Source organism: Chiloscyllium plagiosum, chromosome 24 (assembly GCF_004010195.1).
Source record: "Chiloscyllium plagiosum isolate BGI_BamShark_2017 chromosome 24, ASM401019v2, whole genome shotgun sequence".
NCBI lineage: Eukaryota > Metazoa > Chordata > Chondrichthyes > Orectolobiformes > Hemiscylliidae > Chiloscyllium > Chiloscyllium plagiosum.
The window spans coordinates 50,054,879-50,081,511 of NC_057733.1; the positions used below are offsets into that span (position 1 = coordinate 50,054,879).

Here is a 26,633-nt window from a genome sequence, read left to right on the forward strand (position 1 = left end):
CTTCAAAATCAACGATTAAATACAACTTTCAACACGCCAGAAGAGCTGTAGGGCAAAAAACCCCAATCAACAAAAGAAAAGAAACTGTGGACGCTGGAAATCAGAAATGAAAACAGAAATTACTGGAGAAACTCAGCAGGTCGGGTAACGTCTGTGGACAGCAGGCAGGGTTCATGCTCCAGACCCTAGGGACACTTCTTCAGAACTTCACAGCAAGTTCGATCTTCTTTCAAAACTTGGAGGTAGTCAGGACTGGGGATGATTTCAATGTAAACAACAGCTTCTATCAGTGCCAGGGACATTTCACCCAAGGTGCCTACAAGGACAGTACAGGTTGTCCTGCTATAACTCACAGCACAGTGGCTCAGTGGTTAGCACTGCTGCCTCACAGCCCCAGAGACCTGGGTCCAATTCCAGCCTCAGGTGATTGTCTGCGTGAAGTTTTTGCACATTCGCCCAATGTCTGCGTGGGTTTCCTCAGTGTGCTCCAGTTTCCTCCCATGGATACCCAAAGATATTCAGGTTAGGGGAACTGGCCGTGCTAAATGGCTAATCGTGTTCAGGGATGTGTAGATTAGGTGGATTAGTCAGGGGAAACGTAAAGAAATAGGGGAGGGGAATGGGTCTGGGCGGGATACTCTTCAGAGGGTCAGTGTGGACCTGTTGGATCAAATGGCCTGTTTCCACACTGTAGGGATTCTATTCTATGAACGTGCATTTCATCAGCATGAGTTTACGCAATTAACGAATTGTGAATGCTGTTTGAATAACGCAAACTTTCTCCTGAATGTATATGCTGATTTTTATTAGCGATCTTCTACAGCCCAACTTTCTATAGTGGTTTTTGTAGCACAAACTTCTATAGCATGAGGTTGCAGAGGAACCCAACTGTCGCGTTATAGCGGAATGCCCTATACAGGGGGCAGGGTGAATATGGAGTGCAAGAGAGAAAAGGGCTTAGGAAGAGGCAACAAATCAGTGAAGTGGAGATACTAAAAGAGGGATCTTTCTGATAATGACAGAGAGCAGATGACAAACATGGATGCTGCTGTAGAAGCAGGAGAAGTGCAAAATTACAAAGCTGTGTCACTACAACAGTTTAAATGGTGTTCAGAACGTGTGAGAATCCATATCCACACAGAAAGGAAAGTGAAGGGGCTGAGATTGAATTCTCCAGTGCAGACTAACTGCTGAAATCTCATTTGTGATCAGCAGTTAGCAGGAAGGCCTTGGGATTATTAATGCCTGCATCATACTGAACCGTAGCAGCTCAGAATGATTCGGCAGGCAGACACTGCGTAGAAACTGGCTGAAAACAGCCAAATCCAGGACATTAACTTCAGGAGTGAAGGAATGCTGCTAAAGCAGTAAAGTACAGTTTTCAGAGTACTGCCACAAAGAGTGCTGCTTGACACTGACGAAGCCACACTGTAGGAGGCCAGAATGTCACATACTTTAGGAAACGATATAAAGTAAAAGCATGAGAAGGCTATTTCCTGAACTATGTCTGTTTACTCTACAAGGAAGAAGCTCCTCAGATGTACCAGAGGAGATCAAAGTCTCCCACTGCAAGTCACAAAGAAAAAGGGGAAAAAATATAGGCTGTAAAAAGACTGGAAAGACTTCAGTAGGCCATCCTAGGACGCTAAAGGGGTAAAACAGAACAAAAGAACAGTCCAAGTGTGAGCAGAACTGGTACAATGTGACTGTGTGTGAGGGGGAGGGTCCTCAATAATATTCTCACATTGGGTGGAACACAGGAGCTGCTGCAGATTTCCTTGGTGTTTGACCCAAATTCCAGACTCCACCCAGCAACGATTCAAAGGTTGTTCCTGCAGGGAACTCTTCCCCCATTCAGGGACAGCACATTCCCCAGTGAACCCAGCGCAGTTTCGCGATGCATTACTTTGTTGCAGCTAAAGATTTTGGGTGGAGGCCTCTGACAAAACTGGAAGCCCACAGCTCCACACCCAAATCTCACTTTTCCCAGGGACTGGGTAACCAAGACTGAGATCCAAGCAAACAGACCCAGATTGCTCAGCCTACTGCTGAGCTCCACACTGGTTTTATTCACAACAGCCTCTTGGAGCCAGACTGGGTGAACTGCTCCTTCAGGTACAGCGTGTGCTGTCACAATTCCATGGGAATGTAAGTGTTGGGAGCAGCAGAAGGAAGATGCCCATCACATCCTTCCAGCCTGCCCCAGCATTCAGCATGATTCAGGTCAATCTCAAAGATCAGTACCACTTTCTCCACACTATGTTCACTTCCATTAATGACCTGGATTTGATCCATTTTTGCCCTGAATAAACTCACAGGTCCTTGGGATAGAGAATTCCAAGATTCACAAACCTCTCCAGAATAGAATTACTTTTCATCCAAGGGCAGAATGGTAAGGGGTCCTTATCCCTTAAGGTAACACCTTGAGACTCATCCAAATCTCTTTAGCCAAATGAAACAAACAAACCCTTTAAGCATCCACTCCATCAAACCTATCAAACATACATGCTCCCTCTTGTTTTGCCAAACTCCAGAGATTATGGGCCCATTCCACTCTGTCTCTGAAATAATCTACAGTCTGTGGGAGGAATGACATAAAAGCAGCAAGTGCTGGAAATATGCAGAAGGGCCGGCAGCGTCTGTGGGAAGAGAACCTACCCGTTTAATGTTTCAAGTCGAATCTGACTCTTGTTTGAAACACAAATAATGACTTGGTGCCTTCAACACAGAACATCTTTCAAAGGAGTTTCCCAGGAACATTATCAACCAAAGTTTACACATCACCCTCCCAAAGAGTGGGGCTGTCAGAGGTACAGAAAGTTTCACGGAGACTGGCCGGTAAAAAGAAGGGTCTTAAAAACAATAGAAAGAGAGAAAAGGAAAGGGAGCATTTCATACAGATGGGCCAAGTGTGTGAGAATGAGAGTGTGAATGACAGAGAGAGATGGGGGGGGAGGAAGACAGGCAGAGACAGAGAAAGAGAGAGAGAGAAACAGACAGACAGAAAAACAGACAGAAAGAGAGAGACAGACAGAGACAGTGACAGAGAGAGAGAGAGGGAGACAGAGAGAGTGTGAGGGAGGCAGGTGTTGTGGCAGCTTTTCATGTATTTATCTATTTAAATTTATTTGATCCATTATTAATCCACCAGTGATCGCTTAGCTTAGTGGCTTAAGATGTGAGAAGTGGAACAGAGAACAGATTAGCGTAATATGACATAACTAAAGTCTCTCAGTAAATCATTTCAGTGTTAGGTTCAATACAAGCCCATTAACTCCTCTAGTCCATGAGAATTTCTTCAGCTTCTCAAACAACCTCCTGCCTTCATTAAATGCCCACAGGGAATATTCAAGGTGGTTTGTTCCACGCAGTCTTGAAGTTATAAACTATTTCTAACCATTCTGGGCACAATTATTTCCTGGGTGTGGGATGCAGGCTGTACAAAAGGCTTGACACAGGAAAGCATAAAATCAGGGAACAGCAGCAAAATTCCCAAAACCAGGAAATAGCTGAAAAGCCCTGGGTGGGGTCAGAGCAGGGGGAGAAGTGAGGCAGACAGCAGCATTAGCAATCGAGGGATTGATATTATCACCACAAATTGCACAGACTGCAAAGCAGTTAGTTTGATTGAGGAGAAATGCAGAGTTAGCGAATGGGATGCTTTCAGAACCATCATCTGCCTGTTGGGAGAGAAAATGTATGTTCAGGTCTGGCAGTATATCTCAGCTTTTCAGAAATACTGACAAAGAGGAAAAATTGTCTGAATTTGTTCTGTTTTCCACCAACCACAGCCGAGACCAGAAGTGTCATGAAAAAGTAAACTCTCATCAGTTTCACATTTACCAAATGTACTATGTCAGTACAGGTGCGAGCCATGGCTCACTGGGTTCATATGCTCAGCTCCTATGGTCATGGGTTCAAATCCTTCTCAGGATACTGAAGGACAATGATCTCAAGTCTCAGGAAAGCTAAAGCTGTATAACATAGTCTTGTCATTTGGAATAATGTGAGCGGTTTTAGGCCCCATATCTAAAGGAAGGATGTGGAAAGGGCCCAGAGGAGGGTACCCCAGGAATAAAGGGTTTGTCTAATGGATGATCCAAGCTGAAACTCTGGTGTAATACAGTGCAGCCACAGCACTGTCAGAAGTTCTGGATCTCAGATGAAACTCTAGATCAAGGCACAGAAAGATCTCACTCTTCCAGTTTGAAGAACAACAGTGCATTCCCCCCAGGTATTCACCCCACGTTGAGGTCACAATCACATTGCTCTCTCTGGGATCTTGCTTTGCATTAAACTTACTGCACAAGATACTGGAGCAGAATTAGGCCATTCGGCCCATCAAGTTTGTTCTGCAATTCGATCAGGAATGATCAATTTCTCAACCCCATTCTCCTGTCTTCTGACCAATCAAGAACCTATCTATCTCACTCTGTCTTCAATACACTCAGTGACCCAGCCTCCACAGCTTTCTACAGCAATGAATTACACAGATTCCCCACCTTCTAGCTGAAAAGATTCCTCCTCATCTCAATTCAAAACAGTGTCCTCTTCACTCTGAGGCTGTGCCCTCAGGTCCTACGAGTGGAAACATCTTCTCCACGTCCACTCTATCCAGACCTTTCAGTATTTCAATCAGATTCCCCACATCCTTCTAAACCTCCTCATCTCTGGGATTATTCTTGTGAACCTCCTCTGGGCCCCCTCCAACACCAGCATATCCTTCCTTCAATACAGGACGCAATATTCCAAATGAACAACACCATGCTATATATGCTTGGTTTCCCTGGACAGAGCCAGCCAAGCCCAATTTCCAGCACTCCCAGGTTAGGCCGGTTCTGTTTATAAAGTCAGTGTTGTTTTAACAGCCTTCTCAGTTAATATTGCCACATTCAAAGGCTTGTGCACATACAACAGGTCTCTCTACTCCTGAATCTATGGCAAAATAAAGCAGTTGAGTCCTTCATGTGTACAACATTACAGCTGAAACATAAGACAGCCCCTTCAGACCAATACAGTTACACCAACACATCACCATGTACCAAGGTCCAAGGTGGACTATCCCCATCTCTGACACAGCTTCCTTTGACATGCTCACATGGGGAGTCTGACCGCTCAGTTTCACAGGAGTTGCAGTGCGCAAAGTAAAACCTCATCGGAGGCTTGGAACTTTGGCTGTGGGATGTTGGACGGCTTTCGAGAGTACAGACAGAGCCTGCATTCATGTAGCACCTTCAAATGTAATAAAACATCGTTGTCGGGAGTGTTATAAAAGGAAATATTAGGAGATATTAGGCAGATGACTAGGTCAGACAGGGAGATTTAAGGAATGGCTTCATGGAGGAAGGAGAGGCAGAGAGGGAATTTCAGAGCCTAGGATCTCTCTGGTTGGAGGCACGATGGAACTTGAAAAGTGGAGAAGCTCAGGAATGCACTGGTATCGCAGAGGGCTGAGGGAGTGGAGGAAATGAGAGATAATGAGGGACAAGATCATGGAGAGATTTCAGAATGATAATAGACTATTGAAATCAAAGGGTCGCTTAACTAGAAGCTAATGAGAGAGAGTGACACAGTGAGAGGTTTTCTACAAGACCCAGGCAGCAGAGTTTTGGATAATTATCAAATTTGCATCCAAATCAAAAAGATTACACTTCCTGCAAAGCAGTGTTCTTTCAGTCATTGTCATGTCATCAATTGTGGGATTTTGCTGTGTGCAAATTGTCTGCCACATTTCCTTCATTTCAAAAACACCAAATTAACTGTATAAACAGTGTTGAGACTTACTGGGGTTGTAAAACAGACCATTGGATAAATACAAGATTTTCCCCTCATCTCTTGTTGCTTGGATTCTCTTTATTCTTTGAGACAGGAAGTTCATATACTGCACAGAGTCAGAGAGATTTAGAGCACGGAAACAGACCCTTCAGCCCAACTCATCCATGCTGACCAGATAACCCAACCTAATCTAGACCCATTTGCCAGCACTTGGCCCATATCCCTCTAAACCCTTCCTATTCATATACCCATCCAAATGCTTTTTAAATGTTAGAATTATACCAGCCTCCAACAGTTCACCTAGCATTATGCCTGTTTCAACAAATTAGGGCACAGTCATTTGCCTTTTCATTTCTCAGGGTAATGACAGGACCAGAGCCAACCTGCCTGCTTTAAACAAAGCTTGACAGTCAACTGTCAGTCATCATTAACTGGTACATTCTCCAAAGCCTCTTCCAATCACAAAGTCCAGTTGCCAACCAACCAATCAACATTGACATTTCATTCAGCACACAATATAAATGTTTTCCTTTACTTTGGGATTCCTTGCAAATTACTCTGATGAGTGCAAGACTTGGAAACAAGCATGTGACCAGTGGAGGCAACATAACACAGTGAAAAATATTTTTTAAAAAACAAAAAAAGAAAGGAACTTCACTTCTTTCTTGCAGGTTAATGACGAGAATTTGGAACTTCACTAGATGAGCTTGACAAGGTCAATCCATAACCAAGGATGTTGTGTGAAGTGCCTGGTTACCTTGCAGGCTGCTGTTCCAACTTAATTCATTGCAAAAGTCCAAAAAAAAGCAAAAATGTTACCAGTTCCCTGTGGTTGAATTTGCTATTTATACAAACCGTGCTATTATTACCATGGGCCACAAACTGAATTGGACTAGCCATACAAATACTGTGGTGACAAGAACACATCAAAAACTAGGAATCCTGCAGCAAGCAACTCTCCTGACTCCCCAGAGCCTGTCCACCATCTACAAGGCACAAGTCAAGATGTTATTCAAACACTCCCCTCTTGGCTGGATGGGTGTAGCTCCAACACCACTCAAGGAGCTTCACACTATCCAGGACAAAGCAGCCCATTTGATTGGCACTACATCCACAAATATCCATTCCCTTCACCAGCAACGCTCAGTAGCAGTAATGCACACTATCTACAAAATATGCTGCAGAAATTCATCAAGGCTCCTTCTCCTTCAACATAGCCTTCCAAAACCATATCAATACTGTCTGGAAGGACACGGGCAGCAGATACATGGGAACACCACTCCCTGCAACTTCCCCTCCAGATCACACACACCATCCTGACTTGTAACTAAATCATTGCTCCTTCACTGTGGCTATGTCAAAATCTTAGAACTCCCTCACTAACAGCATTGGGGGTGTCCGTACACCAAATGGAGTGCTGTGGTTCAAGAAGGCAGCCCAATACCACCTTCATGAGGGTAACCAGGAATAAGCAATAAATGCTGGACTGGCTAGCCACACCCAGGTTCCATGAATAAATAAAACAAACTATAAAATTATACCTCAGACTGCAATCTGTTCAGCAGATTACTACATTTTCAAGTTTGATTTCTGTGGCTTAAGAAAGAGACAATTGACAAAAAAAAAACAAATCAGTGGCAAAATGAAGTTCTGAGGTATGGATTAGAATGTACCACATGCACAGGTACTGGAAGCAGATACGGTGTGGTCTGGAACATACCAGCTGCACGGATACTAGAAGCAGAGATGGTGTGATCTGGAATGTACCAGCTGCACAGGTACTGGAAGCAGAGACGGTGTGGTCTAGAATGTAGTGGCTGCATGGCGAGTGGAAGTAGAGACAGTGTGGTCTAGAACGTACCAGCTGCACGGGTACTGGAAGCAGAGACAATGTGATCTGGAACGTACCAGCTGCACGGGTACTGGAAGCAGAGATGGTGTGATCTGGAACATACCAACTGCATGGGTACTGGAAGCAAAGATGGTGTGGTCTGGAACGTATCAGCTGCACAGGTACTGGAAGCAGAGATGGCATGTTCTAGAATGTACCAGCTGCACGGGTACTGGAAGCAGAGATGGCGTGTTCTAGAATGTACCAGCTGCACGGCGAGTGGAAGCAGAGATGGTGTGTTCTAGAACGTACCAGCTGCACGGCGAGTGGAAGCAGAGACGGTGTGTTCTAGAACGTACCAGCTGCATGGCGAGTGGAAGCAGAGACGGTGTGTTCTAGAATGTACCCGCTGCACGTCGAGTGGAAGTAACTTTCAATTTTAAAAAAGTGAAAAGTACCAGAGTAACTTCAAAACGTAGGACTTGGCAATCAGACCATGGGGTCCTTGAATCATGGCTCATTCTGGTGGTACGTTTAGTTCCACACCCCATAACCCTCGGCTCCTTTGTCTGTCAAAACACTAACGCAGCCTTGAATAAAGTTAAAACAGCCAGCTCCACTTCCTTCACGACAAGAGAATTTCATTCTCTAAAATGACACTTCAAGAGAGAAAATGGCTTCCTGTCTTTGTCTCAAAAGGGAGGCCGCTTAATCGTGAACCATGTAGTTGAGTTTAAGTCTCCCTGGCCAGAGGGAACACCTTCCTGGCATCCACTTTGTCCACGTCCTGTGGGATTATACATGATTTTAGGGAAAAGACCAGGAAGTGGGACTAGTATGGATAGCTCTCCTTAATGTACTAGCAGAGGAACAATATACCAAGTGGCCTTCTTTTGTTCTGTGCGGTTTAGAATGTTATAATGCAGTACAGGCCCTTCGGCCCTTGATGTTGCATCGACCTGTGAAAATAATCTGATGCCCATCTAACCTACACCATTCCATCATTATCCACCTAGATGTCCAATGCTCATCTAAATGCCCTTAACGTCGGCGAGACTACTACTGTTGCAGGCAGGCTGTTCCACGCCTCTACTACTGAGTAAAGAAACTACCCTTGATCTCTGTCCTAAATCTATCACCCCTCAATTTAAAGTTGTGTGATTTGCCCTGTGCTCCAATTCAGAATGGGCAGGTCATAGGTTTCTATCTTCTGGAAGACAAGCCTTCCTCAGCTGCTAACCAGACTTGTACATGTTCTGCAGAGCACTCCAGTGATAAACTTCCAAACGAGACAAGTCAACCCGTCACAAATGGGAGCGATCTCTTTCAGCTACTCCTTAACAGAGTTACTGCAGGAGCCAACAGAAGCCAGCTGACCCCAAAGCCAAGGAGCCACAATTCCCATTGACTAATAACAGAGCAGTTCTAGGACAACATTTATCCTTTCAGTCCACACCTTCCACAAGTGAGAACCAGGGTCAATGAGAAAGTACAGAGGGGAAGGGGAAAAAAAGACATACGAGAAGCAAAGGCATAGTGAGAGAAGACATGTGAAAGGAGAATCCTGAACTCTCTCAGGAGGCAAATAAAAGGTAAATTGACAGCAAAAAGATCTGGGTATCCTCGCCCTCAAATCCCAGAAAACCTGCGGCTACATAGGAAAGCAAATGGAATTTTGGTATTGATTGCTAAAGGAATAGAGTATTATTGTAGTGAGGTGTTGCCACAACTGTACAAGGCCTTAGTGAGACTACACCTTGAGTGTTGTGTCCTGCTTCAAACCCCTTTTTCAAGGGGTTGGGGGAATGGAGGGGGGATGTAGTCATATTGGATGCAGTTCAGAGAAAGTTCACTAGCTTGATTCCAGAGTGAGGGTTGGTCTTATGGAGAGAAATTGTGCAGTTTAAACCTGTACTCTCTGGAAGTTACAAGAATGAGAGGAGATTTAATTGAGGTATGTGAGATGTTAAAGGGGATTAACAAATAGATAGAGAAAGGAGGTTTCCTCATGTGGGGCAATCTAGGACAAGAGGTTACTGCTTTAGTACAAGAGCATAAGAGATTTAAAACACAGATGGGAATGAATTACTTCTCTCAAAGAGTCATGAATCTGTGGAATTCACTACAAGAGTGTGGTGGATGCCAGGACATTGTTTCAATTTGAGAAGGAGCGAGGGGATTTCTAATTAGTTATGGGTGTAAGGGTTGTGGGGAGTGGGCAGGCAAATGGAGCTGAGGCCAAAATGAGATCAGCCATGATCGTATTAAATGGTGGAGCAGGCTCGAGGAGTTGAATTGTCTATTCCTGGTTCTTGCATAAACAGGATTGAGGCTGATTCAGGACCACAAAGGGAAGGTATGAACAGAGGTACCACTGCTGAGGTAGCAAATGAATACTTTACATCTGGCTTTACCAAAGAAGGAGACGCTACCAAACTGAACAAGACCTCCCAAGAAGTTAGATGGATAGTCAAACTGTGATAACTGTACACACAAAGACTTGTAAGTTATTGTTGAAATGTCGGAAACACGGCATCCAACTGGTGCACAGCAGGTATTCACAGACACCATTCTGATAACCCAGCAGATAACCTCTTTCTGTAATGTCGAGGACAAACACTGGTCAGTACACAGGGCACAACTTCACTGCTCTCTTTCAAAACACCGCCTGGAGATTTTTATGTGCAGCCGAGAAGGTAAGCAGCTCCTCAGTTTGGAAAGATGGCACCTCTGGCAGTGCAGCAATCCCTCAGGACTACATTGGAATGTTGGCCAAGAGTCTTGTCCCAAAGTCCACAGTGGGACTGGAACCTAGAACCTTCCAACTCAGAATCTCACTGACGGAGCCACGTGCAAGCTAAGTGGGCACAGGGTAACTTCTGTGTGGCCCATTACACACTAAGCCCGGGTGGTGAGGTTGGAATTATAACACCACGTGATGGGACGGCAGCTACATTCTCACACACAAAGGAGCGAGATTCTAGACAGAAGGCATGGGGCCAATAATCAAAATGGTCAGGAGGAAGAGGGAGGGGCAACTGAATAGTTAAAACCTGACTGGACAATGTGGCCAGGCAATTCAGAATTGGAGCAGAATTCTATGCGCTTTTGGCTAGAACTGCCAACCTGACAGTGACAGGGTTCATTCTAAAACTGTATGTGCATCCATTCCTTCCCCCACCCCCAACCAAGAGCACTCTGTGCAACTCTGGTCTTGCTGGGTGCTACTGAGGTGTATGTGCATGTCTGTGTGTGTGCGTGCGTGTGCACATGTGTGGGTTGGGAGATGTGTCACTGTCTCCGTTAAACTGAAACAGGCCTCTGAAGAATGGCTGAACCTCATCGAACCTGCTTTTGTTTTGCAGCAGCAGAAGCGGGTCACTTGTTCCAAGTATTTAACTTGATGCAGTATCTGAAGACACTTGACCCAGAGAAGCAGGCACACTTTTCAATGGAAAGAGGAGAAAAGAAACAACAGCCCAGCACAATGAGGCCACCCTCATGAAAAACAAAACAGGTGGATAACAATCCTGGAGGCTGGGAAACAGGGAAAGGACAGGACAAGTATCCGTCAGACTAGTTTAAATTAGACTTTGGCAATTCCCCACTAACCAGTGATAAGGATTTGCAATATTTGCATGGAATCTGAAATGAATGAATGAATGGTGACTGATTTATTTATTGTCACCTGCATTAGTGAAATACAGTGCAAAGCTTTAACCCTGCAGCAGGTTGCTGACTTTAATAAGCCTCTGAATCTTTCTGAAAAGGCAGAAATGTTGCTAAAAAGTTTTTAATCTTTAATCTTTCACTCATCAGGACAAATGCAAGAAATCCACATTTCAAACAGACACAACTATTAAGATTTTAGATTAGAGTGGTGCTGGAAAAGCACAGCAGGTCAGAGCCCCAAAACATCGATTTTCCTGCTCCTCTGATGCTGCCTGACCTGCTGTGCTTTTCCAGCACCGCTCCAATCTAAAATCTGGTTTCCAGCATCTGCAGTCCTCACTTCTGCCACAACTATTTAGGTGACAGGAGCAAAGTGTGTTGATCAGGTTGGCAAGCTACCGAAATGGCTGTGGAGTTGCCATGGAGACTCCCCAAGCTCCATATACAAACTTCAGTACAGTGCTACCAAAGTGGTTTCAGTACTAATGATGTGAGCATGTGTTTTAACCAAACTGGGGGTATCCTCAATCAAACAGACCCCAACTGTTCATGAAGGCTGCTCCCCATTATCTCCCAGAGGGCTATACTGAACAGTCAACCTCTGGTGGTTCTCCAGTGACACGGAAATGCTAACGTTTTCCAAAATAAATCCATGCCTGGATTTGAAACCAAAAGAGAAAATGCTGGAAACTCTCAGCAGGTCAAAGCTCTGACAAAGGGTCATTTAGACTCGAAACGTCAGCTCTTTTCTCTCCTTACAGATGCTGCCAGACCTTTTCTCTTTTGGTTTCAGATTCCAGTATCCGCAGTAATTTGCTTTTATCCCGTGCCTGGATTTTATTATTTGAAAAAACGCACACCAGAATGGGGAACGGACCTTGTAGAACCAGTCTGAGGGGGCAATTAGTGGGTTTGGCAAACTGTACATTCAAAATAAAAGAGATAGAAAACTGCCCCATTCATGATGGCTATCATCAAACATTCTCAGGCCAGGCCCAGGATAGCAAGTGCCATCAACCTCACCCACAATGAGCTGCTGCCCTGGCCCCTTTCTTTGTCCAACTGGAAATCCACCCATTTGAAACCGGAGGTTGTCTTTTACTCTAGGTGTTAAGAAAATCAGAAGGATCTTGGTTTGGCTTGTTACTGCTCATCTCCCACTGAAATAAGAGCTGGGTAATCTGGGAGAGACGTTAACAAGTCTAGCCATGCCAAGAAAGACAGAAATAGGGAAGCCTTTCCCACAAAAAGCATTAAACACCAACTCAATTGATAATGGAGTCACAGAGTCAGACAGCATAGAAACAGATCCTCTGACCCACCATGTCTATGTCGACCAACAAACTGAACTACACTCATCCAGTTTTCCTGCATTTGGCCCATAGCCTACCAAGTTCTGGCATTTTAAGTGTGCATCCAGATGCTTCTTCAAAGCTGAGAGAGTACCTGCCTCCACCACTATCAGTCTCTGGATGAAAAACATATTTTCTCAAGAGCTCCAACTTACTCCTCACACTAAAACTTATGCACGGTGGCACAGTGGTTAGTATTGCTGCCTCACAGCGCCAGAGACCTGGGTTCAATTCCCGCCTCAGGCGACTGACTGTGGAGTTTGCACATTCTCCCAGTGTCTGCGTGGGTTTCCTCCGGGTGCTCCGGTTTCCTCCCACAGTCCAAAAATGTGCAGGTTAGGTGAATTGGCCATGTTAAATTGCCTGTAGTGTTAGGTGAAGGGGTAAATGTAGGGGAATGGGTCTGGGTGGGTGGCGCTTTGGCAGATCGGTGTGGACTTGTTGGGCCGAAGGGCCTGTTTCCACACCATAAGTAATCTAATCTAATCTAAAAGACTGACAGAGTTGGAGCGTAGATCAGGTACAAGGCCACTGAATGACAGGAAGGGTCAAGGGACTGAATGGCCTACTGCTGTTCCGAAGACATTTCGCTGGGGGAGCCTCAACGCAGTTGATTCAGGCTAATTCAAACCGAAAGGATCTGGGCATTGCGCCAAATGAACATCTACATGGGGAGTTGCCAATATCTACCATTGGGAATCTCTTGTCTCAATGCCAAGTGCTGCCCACAGGGAATTCACTAAAGTACAGGCACTGTCTCAGAGTAAATCTCTCCAATCACCACCCAATTTCAAACACAGCAGTTGGTAAATTAATAATTCTGAGCTGGAGTTTGAAAAACCATTTCAAATTCAGCTGCTCTCCTGATATAGCACTTTCACAAGAAATCCCTTAGTCTGCAGGGCAACCTTTAAGTAGAAAAATTACTGTTCTAAAATTATATCTTTGGTTTGGTCAGACCACATCTGGAATTGCATGTGCAGGCTCAGTAGTTTTTTTTTTAAAATAGAAGACATCTTTAGAAACAGTAAATAACTGCAAACTTAACTCCACAGAGGCACCAGCCACAAACTCATCCAATATTCACCAAACATCATTATCTATTGGCCCCACACAACTCCAAACCCACATCCACTGGCTTTCGCCTCCCCGAGACAGTTACTGACAATTAATCAACAGGGAAGTGTGGTGGTTTTGTTTTGAAGAGTCACATTATTTGGCAGGAAGAGGAATGTGAGAAAGAAACTGTTTTTAAAAAGTTAATTGGGAAGGGGAGAGAAGTTCAGCAACAGAGTCCCCATTGATGATGGCACCGGGGGCACGGAGTTTACAAACAAAAAGAGCCCTGAACACTGTACATGAGCAGCAGGTGTGCAGTATTATTCACATGCAACGGCTTCTCCCAAACTACAGGATTTACACAGGAGCAGGATACAAGGAGTGCCCAAAATTTTATAGGGGTAAGTGAGGCAGGTAGTATGGCACCTTTGGACCAGGTCAGTGCTATTCCTACTTGGTTACCTGACTGGGTAAGGCCAATAGGCACTGCTTTACATTGGGCCCAGGGTGGGAGCAGCAGGAAAGTCACAAAGCCCTCTGCAGTGCGACGGAGTTAAACCAGAAAATTAATCAATCAGAGAGGGGTGTGACACATCTTCCATTTCATCTCCTCATCACAAATAACACTGCTCCAGGTTCTCAAGCAAAGAACGGAGATTCAACTGAAGCACTTGCAGCATGTTGGGACATGGAGAACATAGAGAAGGATAAGGGCAGCAGATACCTGTATATGGGAACACCACCCCCTGCAAGTTCCCCTTGAAGCCATTCACCATCCTGACTTGGAAATATATCACTGTTCCTTCAGTGTCGCTGGGTCAAAATCTTGGAATTCCCTCCCTAATGATATTGTGAGTTTACCTACAGCACATGGTCGGCAGCAAATCAAGAAAGCAGCTCACTACCGCCTTCTCAGGGGCAACTAGGGATGGGTAATTAGATGCTGGCTCAGTCAGGAATACCCACTTCCAACAAGTGATGTACAAACAAGTTCACCATTTGCAAAAAAACTCCACTCATCCAAATACTGTCACCGTTACTGGGTTGAGACAACAAATGCTTCAGGCTCATGGGCTAATCAGTACAATGTCCAAACAAAGCTTCAACAAACAGTTGCATTTATTTAGTGCCTTTATCATTATCAAATATCCCAAACTGATTTGTAAATTAAAAAAATGACACCAAGGCACAAAAGCAGAAACAAGATTGGACTAAAAGAGACAGAAGTCAAATGGAGATGATTAAAGAGAGAATTTCAGAACTCCGGGCCGAGGCAACTGAAAGCTGCCAATAGTGGGGTGATTGAAATCAGCTCTGTTCAAGAGGCTAGAACTGGAGGTTCTAGGGATGGGAGAAAATGAGGCTATGAATACCAGTTTGATTTTTATTTTAAATTAAGATGCTGCCAGGTTAGGGACCAATATAGATTAGGAAGTACAGAGTGGTTATACGAGCCAGAGACTTGGCTCAGATAAAAGTTTACAGAAAATATTAGACAGGTAACCAACTTGAAAAACAGTGAAGCAAACACATTGAAGGTAATAAAACAAAAGAAAAGGAGATAACCTAATTTCTAAAGGTGAATAACAGCTACGTACAATGATGCATACCTACTTAAACTAGCTGGTCTACACCAGGCCCAAACTTCAGGAAGTGTCAACACTTCCCTCTCAAACCAACCAGCTCTGTCAGAGGACAGCGTGACCAATGACACCAGGGTATAACTGGCAAAAACCTGTCTGGAAGTGTGGGCTGGAGGAGGCATCACACAATTTTGCTCCATTCAAAGAGTCAGGAGGAAAGCCCAACTTCTTCACATCCAAAAGTGTAGTGAACACATACAACTCGGGCAATTCAAGCTCAGCACTCGCTGGCAGCATCCATGCCAACATCTTCAATATCTCTGCTGCCAAATTCTCCATCAGAGTTTTGTGCCACTGGCCTGGCAATTTCTGTAATGAGGTATTTAGCTTCACACACACACACACAGGGGAGAAAGCAAAATGAAGACAGTCTGTTCTCACATTGTGGCAGAGTCAGTAACCAGATGACAGGGCTTTTTGGATAACTGGCCAAAAAAAAAACCAAAGATGAGGGGATCTCTTTCCAAGCACATCAAGTTATAAGAAGCTCTGGGTCTGTTAACGATGAACCTAGGCAAGTGCCAACTGTAGAAAAAAGTTAACTGCTTCAAGTGAATCCTGATTCACTGAGGGATTGGCCTTGTGAGTGGAATATGATGCTTAATTAAGTGCAGCATTATACTTGCAAGCGGGATAATAATGTTATTAAAAATTTATTCATCTGGGCATCGATGGCAGGACTGGCATTTATTGTCCATCCCTTAGTTGCCCTCAGGTGGTAGTGAGCTGCCTTCTTGAACAACTGCCTTCAATGATATATAACAGGATTTGTTCGAGTAGAGACAGAGGCACTTGGAACATTAAAACAGCTAGAAAGTAACTGCAAGAAAGTGAGAGCTAGAAAATAGAACCTCAAAGCTCATGAGGCTGTTGAGGCCAGGCTGGAGTTGAATACAATATGCAGTCTCATCTCCTCATACGGGGAGGGATATTGAGACGTTGGAAAGGTTCCAAAGGAAAAATGCCATGATTCTACCAGACCATACAGGTGCTTTCTCATCAGACAGAGGTGACTGGTGGGGGTTTAACCTGAGGGTCACCCTGCCTCAGGCGCAGGGAGAGGTTGAGAGGAGAATCCTTCATGGTGACTTCAGCTGCTGTGGGAATTGAACCCACACTGTTGGCATCACTCTGCGTTGCAAACCGACCATCCAAGCTAACCAAAGACACCTCAGTTACACAGATTGGCTTAACATGCTGGAACCCGACAGTTTAGACTGGCGCAGACTTATTATGGGTGATCTGACTGAGGTTTTTAAATGTTGGAGTGTGGTGGAGAGACCAAATTTCCTAATGTGTTCCAAATCTAAAATGAATAATGTTTCAACTCATTACTGTGATTTATTGCCAATGGGAAATAGAAATATTGACCAAACAACTTGATGAGTGCAAGGAAGAAAATTCAAAACAAACCAAGCATGCAGAGAGAGAGAGAGAGAGAGAGAGAGAGAGAGAGAGAGAGAGAGAGAGAGAGAGAGAGAGAGAGAGAAAAAGAGAAAGAGAGATTATGATGAGGCGGATGATAAAACCCACAAGTTCGGATTTAAAAGATTTTATTTTTTAAATTCACACGACATTTGAGGGAACAGGAATTGGACCAACAGAGAGATTTCACTCTGAGCTTAGCAGCCATTGTGTTTTCGAAAGACAGAGGAATGGAATATTAAACACAAATTATAAATGTGGACAGTGACAATCACAGTTCTGGGAAATTTCTTATTTAAGAGACAAATGATCATGAAGAATATTTTCTAAAACAGATGGCATTTTACCAGTCAGCAAAACTCAAATTCAAAACAGATTTGAAAAGAGCAGGTGGTGACAGATAGCATTGCGCCAATGTTCGGTTAAAATCCTGCTTTCCCCCTGCAAAGAACTGTTTACATCCCCCCTGTCAGCAGCTGTCTATTTTCAGCAGGTTTGGTGAAAGGGAGAGCATTAGATTGGCATACATAGTAGGGGTGTGGATTTGGTCCTTCATTCAGGCAGGAGACCAACACAGTAATAAAAAAACTTAATAGCATTCACTTTGAAGTGAATGGGGTACTTGTCAAATGTAGTCACTATTATAATGCAGGGAACCCCAAAGCAACTTGCACACTGCAAACTCCCACGAACATTAACGTTACTATTGTGATATTGGTCGAGGGGTAAAAATTGACCAGGGTACTGATGAGAACTCCTTTGCTGTCTTCCCAAAATGCCATATTCAGGTCTTTTCCACCTGTCAAAAGGAGATGGGTCTTCAGTTTATCATTTTAATCAAAGTGACGACACTTCTGACAGTGTCACACTCAGACTGTAAGCTGGATTGAATGCTCAGGTCTTTGGACTTGAATTTCAGACTTTTTGACTCAGAGGCAAGAATACTGCCCACTGAGTCATGTCTTTCACTAACCAGGAGGCAAGTCAGAGGCAGGGGTTAGCTATTCAGACCTTTGACCCTGCTCCATCTTTAATAAGATCATGGCCTCAATTCTACTTTTCTGCCTACTGCCTTTTGATCTACTTGTTAACCAAGAATTAATCGAACTCTGTCTTAAAAATATTCAATGGTCAACCTTCCATCACTCTCTGAGGTAAAGAAATCCACAGTCGAACAACCCCCCGGAAAAACCAATTCTCATCTCCACATTAAAATGGGTGATTCATAAGTCATAATTGCAAAGGAAGGCCATTCTGCCCATTAAGTCTACTCTGACACTCAATGAGATCATGGATGATCGGATAATCCTTTTAAACAGTAGCCCATAGTTCTAGACACTGACAAAGGTAGACATCCCATCGTGAACCATCCTGTTAACTTGCAGAAGGATCTTGGATGTTTTAATAAGAATTGTCTCTCATTCTTCTAAACTCCAATGGGTACATGCCCAACGCTTCCTCATAAGATAAACCCTTCAAGCCAGGAAGGAGTCAAGTGAACTTTCACTAAACTGTTTCCAATGCTAAAGAAACCAAGATTTAAACTGTCCTTCAGATGTGGCTCACCAACGTTCTATAGGACGAGAGGAAAACCTTCATACTCTCACATTTCATTCCCTTTCCAACGAACAGTAACATTTTGTCTTCTTTCTGATCATTTTCTGGGACTGCATGCCAACCCCTTGTCAGAATTGGCTGCATGAGTTCCAATTATTTACTTTCAGGAAATGCCAGACTTAAGAGCACGGGGCATTGCGAAGGTCTATAAAATAAAGGGATGGGCTCAATCCAATGGGATTAGTTGGGTCAGATGCCACAAAATATTTATTTTTGCAGTCAGTGTCTTTCAGAACAGAGTGTATGGATTCAATAGGAGTCTGAAAGGGAACTTGACATGTTGCTGAGACAAAGCATCTTCAGCAGAAACAACAACAGAAATTGCTGACAAAACACAGTGGGTCTGGCAGCATCTCTGGGAAGAAAATTGAGCAACTTCTCAGAACAGTTAGCAACTGGGAAAAGGTGGTACTTATGCTGAAGCTGAAGTGGTGGCGGTGGTTTGAACAGAGAGGTAGAGACAGAGCCCAGAGGTAGCCACGAAAATGTAGGTGAATAAGGAAATTAAGAATAGCAGGCCGGGAGTGAAGAAATGCTGGAAGATGTATCGGAGGCCTTGGAATGGCGAGGAGGGAAGAGGTGAACGAGCAAATGCTACACCTTGTGCAATTGCATGGGAAGGTGCCATGGGGGTGTCAGGAGACGTTGGGAGTGGAGGAGAGGTCGGGAGTGGAGGAGAGATCTTCCATAGGACTGTTGACAAGGGAGGGAAAAGGAACACATGCACAAATCCTTTGGATGTGGAGGCCGCTGGGGAAGTAAGTGAGGACCAGGGGACCTTAATGTTGTTGTGGGATGGAAGAGAAGGGGTGATGGCAGAAGTGTGAGAGATGGTTTAACACAGGTAAACGTCTGGTCTGTAGCAAGGAATCCTCAACTGAAGAAAAAGATGGACATTTCAGTGTCCTGCTGTGGAAGTTGGCGTTGCCAGAACAGATGTGACAGACACAGAGAAACTAGGAGAGTGGGTGGAATTGTTACAGGAGGTAGGGTATGAGAACATATAATCGAGGTAACTGTGGGATTCGATGGGTTTGTGCTCGATAATGGTGGCCAGTTTATCCCCAGAAATGGAAACAGAGATGTCGAGGAAGGGAAGGGAGGAAATGGGCCAGGTGAAGGTGAGGGTAGGGTGGAAATTCAAGGCAACATTGGTGAATTTTTCCAATTCAGAATGAGACAGGGAAACAGAAAGATGATGTCACCTTCCAGGTGAAGCAGTGATTTACCTGCACTTCACACAATCTAATCTACTATATTTACTCCTGACAACATAGCCTTCCCTACACTGGGGAGACAAAATGCAAACTGAGTGACCGTTTTGCAGAGCATTGTCACTGTTTACGAAAATGCCACATCATGGACCACCATGTTCCCACAGCAACATCTCTGTCTCAGGCTGGCTACAGTGTCACTGCAAGTCTCAGTGCAAACCTGAAGAAAAAACATCTAATTTTCCACTTGGGGACACTGCAGCCTCTCAGTCTCACTACTGAGAAACTTTAGAACCTGACTCCGCCCTTCCGGGGTAGGTGGAGGTAGAACCCAGAGAGCAAGCGAGAACGAGAGATATGACAAGAACTGATAAACAAGGGGATTATGGATGACAGGCCAGGACAGAAGAAAAGCTGAGTAAGTGATAATAAGAGTGAGAACATAGGTTAATTGTACTGAACACAACCCATATAATGTAACATTGAGCCTAGGAGATGTGAGAATGGGTTAACTGGTGCTAAAAGCAATTCAAGTCCTAACAGGACCAGCTATGTTGTGGGTTCAAAACATACCAACTTCTACTTTAGCATAAATAGAACATAGAAAAGTATAGCACAGAACAGGCCCTTTGTCCCACAATGTTGTGCCGAGGTTTACTCCTAATGTAAAATACAATATAACCTACGTACCCTTCAACTCACTGCTATCCATGTGCATGTCCAGCAGTCGCTTAAATGTCCCTAATGGCTCTGCTTCCACCACCACAGCTGGCAACACATTCCATGCATCTACTGCTCTCTGCATAAAGAACCTACTTCTGATGTCTCCTTTATACCTTCCTCCTAATATCTTCAAACTATGACTCCTCGTACCAGTCAATCCTGCCCTGGGGAAATAATCTCTGGCTATTGACTCTATCTATTCCACTCATTATCTTGTGGAATCCACCTTTTCCCAGCTACTAACGGTTCTGATGAAGAACCACCAACTCGAAACATTAACTCTGCTTTTTCTCCTTAGATGCTGCCAGACCTGCTGAGTTTGTCCAACGATTTCTGTTTTGGTTTGTTTTAGATCTCCAGCATCTGCAGCTGTTTTGTTTTATTTCATCTTCAGCAGAATTAACTAGGGTCAAAGGATGTCGTGGTTACTGTGGTCTCTCAGACTGCTGCTTTAAATGTCTGGTGACACCAGAACAATATCCCCAGGTGTCTCCACCCTTTCAAATAAACAATGATGATTTAAACAGCTCCCGGGGAGCCCCCAGAAGTTCCAGAATGTGCTGATCTCAGCATTTTTCTTCACAGCTATCTCTCCAAGGAGAGAGGTATGTTGTTCAGGGTTTGGAGGAGGAGGGTGTGGCAAACTCACAGTGGGACACTCCTGCTCTTTGTTTTGAATGCTTGAGTAACTACAGCAGTGTCAGGCATTGCTCAGTTGGTAGCTTTCTCCCCTCAGAGAGAGGGAGTCCCTCGAAGGCTGGAGCATTCACTTAGAGCTGGCACTGTGTGTGTGTAGTACTGAGGGACAGCTGCAGTGTCAGCAAGGCTGGTTTTTTGGATGTGATCTGAACAGTAATTTTATCTATTCTCTTGGGTCAGTGTAAAACAAAAATCCATATTTCAAGGAGGAGATTTGACTTGACCAATAGTTATTCCTGAATCAACATTAGGAAAAAGATTCTGAGATTGTTGTTGTTGGTGGCGGATTGCTGAGTACTAATTAGCTGTTGTACCACAACAGCAACTGCATTTTAAAAGTTCTCCATTTGTTGTAAAGAGCACTGAGACTTCCTGGAATCTCTGTCTATGCTTATTATACACAAGTAAAAGTTTCTATTGTGAGACTGAGAGCTTTGCAACTCAAAGGGGTGCACGGAACAACCTGCTTGTTGGCCTTTATACTAAATAACTGATCAAGTAAATCAGTGTTCACTCTTCCTCCAAATTCTAAGCAATAAATAACAGAGAGTCTGATTCTCTCCTCACTGTAGCAAATGGAAAGGTGTAACACAAGTAGGATCACGGTGCAAACTGGCAGCTAGAAGCCTGGACCAAGATTACTCAATCGCTAACACTCCCCCTGAGCCACTGTCACCTCACCCCTTTATTCAGCAGCATTGAGGGAAGCAAGGACAGCAACAAACTGCCAGCACGCTGGTCAGCAAACAGGCTCATTCAACTGGACACCACTCACACTGATGTTTTCCCCATAAAACAAGAGATAGTCCCTCATCATTCATTCAGCTAATAGCCAAACTTCCCCTACAACTTCACTCTCCTGCCACATGCTACACACCCTCATCCTGCCCGAAAATCTAGGGGGTACTGTTTTGAACAGATTCAAGACTAATGGTTATGTCTCTTAAACAGAAAGTTCCAGAAATCCCTGTTTCCTTCTACCCATTCACAGGATGAGGACATGACTAAATGGGTCAACATTTATTGTCCAGATGGTGATTCAGAGTCAACCATATCACTGTGGGTCTGGAGTCACATGTAGGACAGACCAGGTAAGGATGGCAGTTTCCTTCCTGAAAGGACATCAGTGAACCAGATGGATTTTCTCAACAATCGACAATGGACTCATGGTCATGAATAGACTTGTAATTCCAGATGTACATTGTATTCAAATTCCACCATCTGCCACATTACCTGGGTCCCCTGAACATTACCTGGGTCTCTGGATTAACAGTCTGGGTGTTTCTAGAGATTCCAATTTTTAAATTTGTCTTTTTCTGAGGAAGAAAATAAACCTGTACTTGGGGATTCTATCCAGAGCACTCCGTGTTATTGATATGTCAAAACCATTAAAACAAAAAAGGAGATACATCTCACCCTGCACTCCTGCCTGGGACAGACTGGCTACTCGAGGTGGCTGTTTTATGAACAGCGGGAAGCAAGAGATAAAAGCTGCTCTGTGAACGCTGAAGATCAATGTCTGCTTCACTGAGCACTGTTGGTAAACTGTGGGCCATTAGCACGTAGCTGACTCGCAACTTGGAGAAGCTCAGAGAGAGTGAAGAAGAAACAATTTTCACAACATCAGGTTAAAAAAGTGAAACAAAGTAATTTATCACGCCTGCCAGGAAACTCCCTCTGCATTAGCAGTAACCACTGTTACACCCTCAGTGGGTAAAATTCCTTGGAAACAGGAATATCTTACTCAAACAGAAACTTCCATTTTCAGAATAATTATTGAGCCACAGTGTACATCACTGGCACAGAGCTGCCCAGGTCTCCTAACAATGAAGCAACCAGTTCAGTCGATGAACGTGATTGCAGCCTCAAAACAGAAATTACGAGTGTACAAACACATGTAAATAAATGAAGGCTGGTGTACTACAACAGCTAAGGAGTGGGCTGAAGGTCTTTCAAGAACACAAGATTGAGATATTATCAACAGCACTAAGACAAGCCATGTTTATGCTTGGAAAGGCGTTCCTTAGACGTGTCGGCAGAACTATGGATGAGACTGAACTTCAAGCTTCTCCATCTACAAAGAGGCTCTGTAATATGTGAATGTAGCAGACAGAACAATAATGATGCTAGCAACAACTGAATACAGGGTATCCATCTGAGTGAAACCCCACACATGGTTGCAAAAACAATAATACACAGGAAGGTTCAGAGACATTTTATTTTCCTTTTAAATATGAAATGCAGGAAGGGGACAGTTGTTAGCTGCTGGTAATCAGAGGCAAGATCGGAACGCCGATCACACAGAGGGGCAATGGAACAACTTTCAAATTGCAATTTGCGAACCTGAACTAATCCCAACATGTTTTGATTTCTTGTCCTCCAATTAGAGCTGTACAGCATAGAAACAGACCCTTCAGTCCAACATGTCCATGTCGACCAGTTATCCTAAATTAATCTCGTCCCATTTGCCAGCATTTGGACCATATCCCTCTAAACCCATCCTGTTCATAAACCCATCCAGATGCCCTTTAAATGTTGTAATTGTATCCACCTCCAATACTTCCTCTGGCAGCTTGTTCCACACACGCACCACCCTCTGTGTCAAAACATTGCCCCTCAGGTCCCTTTTAAATCCTTCCCCACTCACCTTCACCCTCTAGTTTTGATTTTGGTTTCCCCCACCCTGGGGAAAAGACCTTGTCTATTTACCCTATCCATGCCCTTCATGATTTCATAGACCTCTATAAAGGTCACCCCTCAGCCGCTGACATCCCATGGTGAATAGCCCCAGCCTATTCAGCCTCTCCCTCTAGCCCAAGCCCTCCAACCCTGGCAATATCCCTCTAAATCTTTTCTGAACCCTTTCAAGTTTCACAACATCTTTCCTACAGCAGGGAAACTAGATTCGAAAAGTGGCCTAACCAATGTCCTGTACAGCCACAACATGACCTTTCAACTCCTATAGGCCCGAAACATTTGATTTTCCTGCTCCTCGGATGCTGTCTGACCTGCTATGCTTTTCCACGAACACACACTCAACTCCCAACCCTTATACTCAATGCAAGATTAACAAGAATATGGACTGCTCGATGGGGATAGGTGCACCAACTTCAGCAGTCAGTGGTGGGAACTTCACCGTTTCTAGAAAAGGGCTTAACAGATGTAGAACTGCCAAACTGAGAGACAGCCTGTTTCTGAGCAGGAACGAGGGGGCGTGGAGGAGCTAATACAATACAGGCAACCCTGACTCATCTTCACTTTCTAAAGTGTGACCCAGTGAAAGCAGACCCTTTACAGCTGCACACCGAAGTACAGAGAATAAAAGGCAGGAGAGTTATACAAAAGGTGTGTGTGTGTGTGTGAGAGAGAGAGAGAGGCTGTGAGTAAACTGACAATCCACACACACTGTAAAGCCCTCTCAGGATAAGGAGCAAATGCAGATATTGAGCCGCCTGGCCTTGGACACAGCTGGCACACAAGCCCAAGTAAGAGTGAGCAGCTACTGGGGAGAGGTTTCTGCAGTAAGTTGGGACTTCCTCATTCTCGCCACGTCCCCAGAGCGGGAAAAGAGAAATCGGCATCATTTCCAAACTGAAACTAAGTGGCAAACCCCTGACTGGCACATTCCAGACTAGATCCCTTCCGCGGGATCATTACTGTGCACTTGGGCCACGACAAGTAACAGCTTTCCGCTTCTCGCACTCTCCAGTTATCAATCACTGACAACTTTTTAAAAATATGTCTCTCAGGCGCAGGACCCCAGACTTGGAGCAAGTCAAATAGCATCTTGAGACACGGTAACTCTCAAATACCTTGACACTGGAATCCTTGCTTCCCGAACCCCCTGTAATGAAAGAGAGAACAGGGGCGTTAGTGGGAGGGTAAACAAAAATACCAGGGCAACAATCACCTTTCCACACACCGGGATGAAGAGAACAGGAGCAACATCAGGAAACACAAACAAAATGAAACGTCACAAGAATTATGAAAGAAAGTAGGAGGATCAGGAAACCAAGCAGAACAATTTGAGGAGGGGAAGGGAAAAGGGGGTAAAAGGGGAATTGGGAAGCAAGGCAGCGCAGAGCTCAGAGTGGGAGGGGACGAGAGTGAGAGACAGCAATCTGATCAGGAGGGCGTGAGAGAGAGAGAAAAGTTTGCACAGGGAGAGTTTGGGGAGAAAGTTTGGATCGTCCCGGTGTTTGGGGCGGGGTGGGGATGGGACTGGAGTGTGTGCAAGGCTGGGGGGGGGGGGGCGAGAGGAGGTAAACCCCTGTCTCTCCTCTGTCACACACCCTCCCTCCCTCCCTCCTCTCACACTCACTCACTCACCAGATGAAGTCGGTGCAGTGGCTGCAGAAGGTCGGCTGTTTGAAGAAGCGGGCGGTGAATTTGTGATCCTTCACCTCGCACACGTTCTTCTGCCGCAGGGCTCCCTGGCGAGCGAACCGATTGACTGTCTCTCCACCATCCCCCTCTGCATCGGCCATTTTTTACAAATCGTCCCCCCCCCCCCCACCACCCCAACCCACACACACACACCCACCCAACAAAATAAAGTGGATAGAAAACACACAAAATAAAAAAAATCTCACGCCCCCCTCCACCTCACGCAACAAAATCAATAAATTGCAGAAAGTGTAGGTGCGGCGGAAGCGGAGGGTGACTGAGAGGAGCCCAGCACCGAACCCTCGCTCTTTATCACTGGCAGGAGCTCCGCCCGGCAGCAGCCGCAGCGTCAGAGCCCCAGCCTCCAGCATTGAGCCAGCGAGGGCGGCTCAATACCACCCCCTGCTGCCGCGGCGCTGAGACTGCAGGCAGCGGCAAATAGCTCCAGGGGCCCACTGTCACCGCTCCTGAAGAGAGACCACCCTGGTGCACCCGTCCAGTGATGCCGCTGCACCACTCGAGAACAGGTGCGACTTGAACCTTTTAGCCTCCTGGCCCAGAGATGGGGGCACTGCCGCGAGGGCCCGCTTTCTTGTTTGCAAAACCTGGGTTCAGATCCTGCTCCAGACACTTTCCTGATCCACCTGTTCAGTGACTGTGCTGCACAACTCTGCTGATGAAGGGCTTATGCCCCAAACGTCGACTCCCCTGCTCCTGGGATACTGCCTGACCGGCTGTGCTTTTCCAGCAACACATTTTTCGACTCTGACTCTCCAGCACCTGCAGTCCTCACTTTCTCCTTGCACAACTCTGGACCGGGTGAAACTTGAAACTTTGCCTCCTGGCTCACAGGTAGGGGCACTACCCCTTTCTAGACTACCCACTATTCCACAAGACCTCTTTCCAGACACCAGGTTCAGATCCTGTTCCAGACACTTTCCTGATCAGCCTGTTCAGAATTGTTAGGATACGCCTCTGGAGCAGATAGGACTGGAATCTTTAGTAGACAAACAGGAGGCTGGAAGAACACACCAAGCCAGGCAGCATCATGAGGTGGAGAGATCAACGTTTTCTTTTCAATGTGTTCTTCCAGCCTCCTGTTTGTCTACTTTGGATTCCAATATCTGCAGCATTTTTGTCTCCAATGTGAATCTTTGCCTCCTGGACCAGAGACTGGGATATTCCCACATTGCCACAAGAACCCTAATGTAGATATTTTCTAATTAAATTATGACAC

The 26,633-nt window shown here is 45.0% G+C and overlaps 1 protein-coding gene across 2 annotated transcripts in view; it reads right to left on the bottom strand.

The window, feature by feature from the left end:
• The window catches only part of LOC122562281 (protein kinase C alpha type), a 381,850-nt gene extending 356,331 nt beyond the window's left edge, over positions 1 to 25,519 (bottom strand). For both annotated transcript variants that reach the window (XM_043715075.1, XM_043715073.1), the window contains exons 1-2: positions 25,340 to 25,519; positions 24,823 to 24,854 (exon numbers count right to left, since the gene is read on the bottom strand). In XM_043715075.1, the coding sequence (XP_043571010.1) occupies positions 24,823 to 24,854; positions 25,340 to 25,497 (190 nt within the window). In that variant the 5' untranslated portion in view covers positions 25,498 to 25,519. The remainder of the gene's footprint in view (positions 1 to 24,822; positions 24,855 to 25,339) is intronic.
• Positions 25,520 to 26,633: the final 1,114 nt, after the last annotated feature.